The 7,123-nt window shown below is 33.6% G+C and overlaps 2 protein-coding genes and 1 long non-coding RNA gene across 4 annotated transcripts; 1 reads left to right on the top strand and 2 right to left on the bottom strand.

Moving 5' to 3' along the window:
- Window positions 1-833: 833 nt before the first annotated feature.
- LOC106300484 lies at window positions 834-2,293 on the bottom strand. 2 transcript variants are annotated; one of them, XR_001262019.1, is made up of 5 exons: window positions 2,117-2,293; window positions 1,956-1,998; window positions 1,784-1,826; window positions 1,321-1,560; window positions 834-1,144 (listed from the first exon to the last, which is right to left on the bottom strand). It is a non-coding gene; the product is annotated as an uncharacterized LOC106300484 (long non-coding RNA). The 2 variants fall into 2 exon arrangements; XR_001262018.1 differs by having other exon boundaries at window positions 1,321-1,826.
- Window positions 2,294-3,063: 770 nt separating this feature from the next.
- LOC106299621 lies at window positions 3,064-3,988 on the top strand. Its single transcript, XM_013735682.1, has 3 exons — window positions 3,064-3,142; window positions 3,432-3,566; window positions 3,649-3,988. Exons 1-3 carry the CDS (start codon window positions 3,086-3,088, stop codon window positions 3,787-3,789), a joined length of 333 nt encoding a protein of 110 aa, XP_013591136.1. The 5' UTR covers window positions 3,064-3,085; the 3' UTR covers window positions 3,790-3,988.
- Window positions 3,989-4,515: 527 nt separating this feature from the next.
- LOC106299448 (probable disease resistance protein At1g52660) lies at window positions 4,516-5,876 on the bottom strand. Its single transcript, XM_013735545.1, has 3 exons — window positions 5,115-5,876; window positions 4,684-5,022; window positions 4,516-4,589 (listed from the first exon to the last, which is right to left on the bottom strand). Exons 1-3 carry the CDS (start codon window positions 5,866-5,868, stop codon window positions 4,564-4,566), a joined length of 1,119 nt encoding a protein of 372 aa, XP_013590999.1. The 5' UTR covers window positions 5,869-5,876; the 3' UTR covers window positions 4,516-4,563.
- Between the last annotated feature and the right edge of the window lie 1,247 nt (window positions 5,877-7,123).

The following is a 7,123-nucleotide window of genomic DNA, read 5'->3' as shown; positions in this document are numbered from 1 at the left end:
CATCTTAATATTCTTGATCGATCACCTGTTTTTGATGATATTATTAACGGGATAGCTCCGGAGGTCAACTTCTATGTCAACGGAAGGGAGTACAATTTCGCATACTATCTCACGGATGGTATTTATCCGGAATGGGCGACTTTTATTAAACCTATCCGACTACTACAGAGTCCAAAAGATTCATTATTTGCAAAAACCCAAGAAAGACATCGAAAAGATGTTGAACGTGCTTTTGGAGTCCTACAGGCTAGATTTGCCGTTATTAAAAATCCTTCTAATTTATGGGATAAATCAAAAATTGCAAATATTATGAGAGCATGTATCATACTCCATAATATGATTGTCGAAGATGAACGAGATTCATACACTAGTATGACCTTGCCTCGTTTGAACACGAAGAAGATGTGGATCTTACATTTTCCGTCCAGATGCCTACGGCTCTTTTCAATACAATTGATCGTCGAGCAAGAGTTCGGGATAGACCAGATCATCGAGAACTAAAACACGATTTGATTGAAAATATATGGGATAAATTTGGGAATCAAAATTAACGTATAATGTTTAAGTTTTTATGAATTGAAGTTTGCTTTTATTTATAATGTTCTATGTTTTATGTTTTATGTTTTTTTTTTTATGTTTTAATTGTAATTTTTTTTTCAACTTTGTCTAATAAATAATGTTTCTATTAAAATGTTATATGTTTTATTTGAAATACATCTTTATATGTTATTACTTATTTTAAAAAAAAAAATTTCCTAAGAGACAAGAAAAGTTTATACCAATAATCTACACATTTACACATGTCTCTTTACTTTGTCTCTTAATCCTCAATATTAATAAAATATGCTAAGAACCTAAATTTAAAAAGTTTGCAATAATGTTGCTCTTAAGGGCTCTAACCAATGGAAGTGGTCTAACACCCTTAGATCTATTACATAGACCAAGTGAATGATGTTTTTTTTTTAATATTATAACTAGCTTATAACATAATATTTTATTATATCCTTATTTAACTTTTCCATATCCTTATTTAACTTTTTCCTTCTTTCACCGTAATGCAAAACGCAGCATTTTGCATTTCCCTACCTGTTCATATTGTTAAATGCCAATGACTCTTTCTCACAATTGGATTAAATTAAAGTACCTACATCAAATAAAAATTTGAATGGTTAGCATGTAATTCAGCTAATAAAGCTGTAAGTCGAAAAAAATTGTATAAATAGTGTTCATAATTTCTTCATATTTATGGGGGTTAGAATTACATAATTTCTTCAAATTTTAGGAATAGTGTTTAAAGATTTACAAGGTCTAAAGATTTACCTTGAACGTCTTAAGCAGTGGAGGAGGTGAATCAGCTTGCCGGATAAACTGAAAGGAAACGAGTGTCCGAGGACCAGCAAAGGCGAGGTGTTAGGGTACACCGTAAAGAAAGGGAAAAGAAACCGAGTCAGGTTCTTATTCAGCTGAACTCAAGTCGAGAGGATGTTCAGGTTATGAAATTTTACCTGAAGATCATCGAAGTAGCTTAAGAGCAGTACTGGCTGTTTACCAGAGAAGCTGCTAAAAAGATGAAATCGAGAATTTATGGTTTTTGCAAAAGGAAAGAAACAAAAAAAAAAAAATCAAGAAGAACATTGGTGAGAAGGTTATGTGTGAAATTTTTTTTGATGAAGCTAACAATGAGGAGATTTTAGCTTCAGGTGGAGTAACTGCAAAAAGCTTCAGGTGCACATGAGATGAATTAACAAGTAGACACGGATGAATCAGTTTTGAAGAATGTTACTTGGAATCGCAGGGAGAAGTTATATATTGTTCATCGAAAGCAGCTGAAAGGAAAAGAAACGCAAAATCAGGCAAGGATGATGATTAATCTGAAGTCCCATAAGGCATTATTATTGTCTTCAGGTGGAGCTAAGGTCCGGGAGATTGGACGACACGTAACACAAGAAGCTCACCATGTTGTATTGTAGTCATCAGGAGAAGCAGAGAAGTGAGTAGCTGCAGAAAAAAAAAGAAAAAAAATAAATAAAGAAAATCGTGAATGTTGTAACTCAAGGTTAGAGTTAGAGACAGGAAGGGATGTTGATCTAGGTGGAGCTGGATTTAAGACTTATACCAGGTATTACTGGAGCAGTGGAGAAGACGAAGGAGATCGTCTGAGAAGCTAGAAAGCAGAAGAACACGGGCTGTTCATATGTGAAGCTGCAGAATAAAGATGGAAATTTTCATAACTTGAAATCTCAGAAAGGGACAAGCTGTTTCAACCCTAATCCCCTTTCGCGATATACGATGAGATACGAGGTATTGTTTGTTTTTTTTTCTAACCGTCAAAGTAGATTTTAGTCTATTAAAATCTGTCGTTTTTTTGGTCGACCATTTTATTAAAGCCCAATGGACAAAGCAAAATGGAAATACAGATCCACCATTTACAACTTGAAAATTTAATAAAGCCCAAGATTAAATCCAAACCTTCTCAAGTGCCACGCAGGCTTGGACACGCGTCATGCGACGTGTGCTAGATGACTAAAATTCCATGCAATACATATAATATACCTCGTATATATTATATATAGTTGCAATCTTTTTTGTTCACATAATCACCATTGCTATGCATGTTTTATTTGTAAGACTTCAGAATTTATTTAGATAATGAATTTTTGGTTATATTAACAAAATATTTTTGTAAGTTATATTAACAAAATAATGCTCAATTCTTGTATTTTTATTTTTGGACGTTTTTTTTTTTTTGCTCTAAAAAATTGATGTATTTAATCATGATCGATAATGTCTCCTGTGGAAAACAAATGTCACCGGAGAAAAAGGTTTTAGACCTTCCTATTTCCAGACGATACTCCTCCACTCCTTGACCAAGCAACGCTTAGGATAATACGTCCTAAAAGGCTAAAACTATTCGTCTCCACAAAATTTGGTCATATCAATCGTCAAATTGTTTTCTACGTGTCAGTGGAATGCTTAGATCCAGGGTTTTACTATAATAAAACTTTCCAATTGTATAAATACCATATTAATCCGTTCAAAGTATTCCACAAATTTACAATCTAAATATCCACAGATCCAAAAGAAGATGTCGTCGAACCAAGAACTAAGCCACAAGGCCGGAGAAGCCACCGGTCAAGTTCAGGTAAACATACAAACACAAAAGGAAAATTTCGAATGATATTGTATATAGGCATAGCCACAGATCGCTCAAGTCTTTTTGGATGTCCACGACCGCGTTGATCTATTGATATCATATTGTGCTATTTTATTTTTTATATATATAAGATTTACATTTTTCGAAAATATATATGAGACCCGAAATTAGGGGGTTGAAGTGAACTTAACATTTTTATTCTAATTTCTCAAACTTTGACCATAAATCAATTTTCTAAATGGGATTTTCTCAAATGAATTATACTTTTTAATTACAGCTGAAGAAGGAAGAGTACTTGAACAAAGTATCACACGCAATGGATGAGAATGCAGATCATCACTCACACTCACACGCAGAACATGATCAGAATAATCCTTCCCTAATTTCTCAGGCCTCCAATGTCATCCAACAGGTATTATTACTTCATTTCATTATTTTAAATAAATGATATAGCCATGATTTTATAACATATTTACTGTTAATTTGGAGTGCAGACAGGAGGACAAGTGAAGAATATGGCACAAGGAGCAGCGGACGCTGTGAAGAATACTCTTGGAATGAGTCCGGCCACTAACAACCCTAGCAACCCGGCCGGCACGACCCACCCGAGCAACCCTAGCTCCAAAAATCTTTAAAAGGAGTTGCTTAAGAAAACGTTGGCCTGATCTTCTCAACATAAACAAAAACTTATTCTTTGTGTTTTGGTTGCTCTATTTGTTCTCTGAATTTTTTGTATCTATGTTATTCTTCTCAACATAGACATTATTACGTGTCTCACTCATCAAGGGTTTTATTTATCTTATGATCGTAAAATAATATCATATTTCTTTTTAATTTATATAAAGAAAAAACAATGGATTATTAGTCCAGCTTGATTAGCTTACGTTTTTGATCCTATATAAATCATTATATTATGGTTTGCTACTTTGCTTGTTCACCATTATATTGTTGAAACGTCCGTTTATTTTGATAAATATAATAATTATATTTTTAATGAACGATTGGTACTTAAAGATACTATTGTATTAATGAAAAATATAATTGACAGTAAAATCTTACTTTTATGAAAAATCTAAAATATCAGGATTCAAGAAAATGTTTTGGAAAATCATTGGCTGTCACAAAAACATCTTCGAATTCTTATTCCTCTGTTTTTTGTGTGTATGCGTCTATGTTTTTTTCTCAACATAGACATGATATAATCATTTTCTGTTTCACTAAATTGGAGTCAATTAGATTTTTTTTTTGTTGTTTTGACAATAGAACATTCATTCATATATAAAATAGTTGGGAAAATTACAAAATAAATACACAATTATTAAAACAAAAATCAAACAATTTCTTCAAAAGAAACCTAGCCAGTAACTTTAAACACTCCAAAATAGAATATCATCTCAACATTTCTTCACCTAGTTCCTGTCCAGTAACTTGAGAACTATTACAACCCAATAAAATGATAATTAGTAAAAACCAATTATACAAAATATGTACTGACTAAAAAAGTTTGATAAGTTTACAAAATTGTGTACCTGAGAAATTAGGAGGAGAGTTACTCAAGATGTATAAAGCGTCACGCCACTCCTGTGGTGTTTTCTTGGAGGCCATGGCTCGACCAATGGTGACCAAAGCCAGAGGAAGACCGTCGCATTTGGCTGCAACCTCTTGAGCCACCTTTGCTATGTCCGGGTGGCTCTTCACAGTATCTTCTCCAACATTCTTCTTAAACAAGTCCCAAGCTAGCTCCCACGCTAATTTCTCCACTTTAATCTTCGTCTGTGCACTCATCTCCTTACAAACGTCTTCACTACAAGTTGTGAACACAACCTTGGATCGGTTCTGCGCATCCGGAGGTGGAACTCCAGCTTTCACTGTACAAAACAAACAAACAAATAACTTGTGTCACAAGTAATAATATAAACACTTTTTCTTGTACCACAAATAACTGGTTTAGAACCCTTACCTAGATCAACTTTTTCCCAAACATCATCAAGAAACAATGCAAAACGTCTCTTACTCAAAATGTCAAAGATCTTGGCAGCTTTCTCTCCCTCGGTCTTACTCGTCCACGTCCTATCCAAAAACCCAATCTTCTCCCTAATCGTGTCTTGAATCTTTTCAAGATTCAGATTCTTAGACACAAACACCCACAAAACAAAATCAAATCCATTTGTTTTCTGTTGAAGCAACCTGTTATTAACCTGAGTTAAAACCGTAGTCTTTCCAACACCTTCCAGACCATACAACCCAATAATCCCTGTGTTTTCCATCGTCAAACACCTCCAAACCAAACCAGAAACCGCCTCTAACCCTACTGTCTCCTCATCGTTAGTCTTAACCGTGGAGCCGCTTCCACCTCCAACGTTTTCAGCAACAACCTCAAACATACCTCTGCTCTTAATCTCTTCAACTTCTTTCAGCTTCTTGCAAATCTTCTTCTCCATCTTGTGGCTTGAAGATAACAACCCTTGGCTCGAAGAAGAAGACGTCAAGAACAAGTCTTCTGCTTCTTTTATAACAATGTCGGCTTGTCTAAGCCATGATTGGACTTTGTCTAACCGCTTCATCTGTTGCTGCTCTTCACAAATCTTGACCCTTTTCATCACGCTGTTCCCAATATCTTTGAGTTCTTCGGTTGCGATCTTTAGCTTCCTCACATTATCGTTGAGCTTCCCAGTGTACATGCATCTAACCAAACTCTTGAGATCTTTTCCCATTTTTCAAGTTTTTCTCAAAGTGGATTCTTGAAAATGGGTTTGTGTGTATATATTTATATATGAACTGTCTGTTTATTAGTCTTGACATGGACTGACTTGCACGTTTTGGTTTTGTTGCCGATGTCTAATAACGGTTGTTGGAAAATTTAAGGTCAATTACCAAATAAAACCTAGTTTAAATATATTTATACGTGCGTTTGAGACTTGAGTATTATATTGCTGTATTCTTTGTCGCTCTATGAAAGTGATTAATACATGCTCTGATGAAACTCTGCACTACTTCGCCAATTAGCAATCAAATAAGACTATGTATTATATATTATCGTATATGTGAGTCGGACTTTTCAAGAATTCTCCTCCTCATTTGGTAAAATATTTCAAATATCTTATAAGAAATTTATTATGTTGGTTGGTCACCCTTTGTGGTTAACATGTCAAGAAGTTAACTTGAAATCTTTGTTGTGCCTACATTGTACAGATAATTTGTAATATCACATCCTACTCGTGTCCGTCTGAATCTTTCAAAACTCGTATGGTGCAATTTGTTATATCTCTTTGTCGGGATGGACATGAAAATAATAGACATACATTCTGACGAAAACATGGACATGAATGGCAGATTATTTCGGTCAATTAATACATTGGTATTAGATACTTTTAATAACAAATAATATAAGATTAGTCACCATTGAACTACTATACTAACAATGGAAACTGATAACTAAATAAAAAAAAAAGCGAATATAACCAATTGGGAAAATTGGAAAAATGATACACTTTGAATTTTTATTTGTCACAATAGTACTTCTGATATTTTGGGCAATTCTGAACATATTTTATCCTTTTTTTATGGAAAAAAATAGTAAACTGAATATTAAAAATGTTAAAAAATATGAAAACTATTGGAATCATAAGTATGACAATATATATGTTTAAAAGTTATTTTTTTTAAAAGTGGAATCATATTTTATTTTATCTTCTGGCTACAGTTAGAATACTCATTCTGGTCATCTACTTAGTCTAGAAATTGGATACTAAGTTTTATACATAGTTATATCTTGGGTATACAACGTAAACTAGCATTTCTTATATTTTCTAACAAAGCTATATTTCGAAACGTTATAATCAAGAAAGATGTCTTCAGTATATCTACAGCTTGATAACGACATATAGCCACAACACAATGATATACCTTATCTATATTTTGTGCCATAACATGTTCTATCGTTTACCTTATGTGGCGCTTAAGGAAGAA

The sequence above is a fragment of the Brassica oleracea genome, chromosome C6 (assembly GCF_000695525.1).
Source record: "Brassica oleracea var. oleracea cultivar TO1000 chromosome C6, BOL, whole genome shotgun sequence".
NCBI lineage: Eukaryota > Viridiplantae > Streptophyta > Magnoliopsida > Brassicales > Brassicaceae > Brassica > Brassica oleracea.
The sequence above is the reverse complement of the archived record's forward strand: the minus strand, read 5'-3'. Positions and strand labels throughout refer to the sequence as shown.

Bases quoted from the DNA above. Each gene is read 5' to 3' on its own strand.
- LOC106299621 (XM_013735682.1), top strand. From the start codon at position 3,086: ATGTCGTCGAACCAAGAACTAAGCCACAAGGCCGGAGAAGCCACCGGT. The intron at 3,143-3,431 runs GTAAACATACAA...TTTTAATTACAG, and splicing joins AAGCCACCGGTCAAGTTCAG to CTGAAGAAGGAAGAGTACTT. The intron at 3,567-3,648 runs GTATTATTACTT...TTTGGAGTGCAG, and splicing joins CCTCCAATGTCATCCAACAG to ACAGGAGGACAAGTGAAGAA.
- LOC106299448 (XM_013735545.1), bottom strand. From the start codon at position 5,868: ATGGGAAAAGATCTCAAGAGTTTGGTTAGATGCATGTACACTGGGAAG. The intron at 5,023-5,114 runs GTAAGGGTTCTA...TGTTTTGTACAG, and splicing joins TTGGGAAAAAGTTGATCTAG to TGAAAGCTGGAGTTCCACCT. The intron at 4,590-4,683 runs GTACACAATTTT...GGGTTGTAATAG, and splicing joins CTCTCCTCCTAATTTCTCAG to TTCTCAAGTTACTGGACAGG.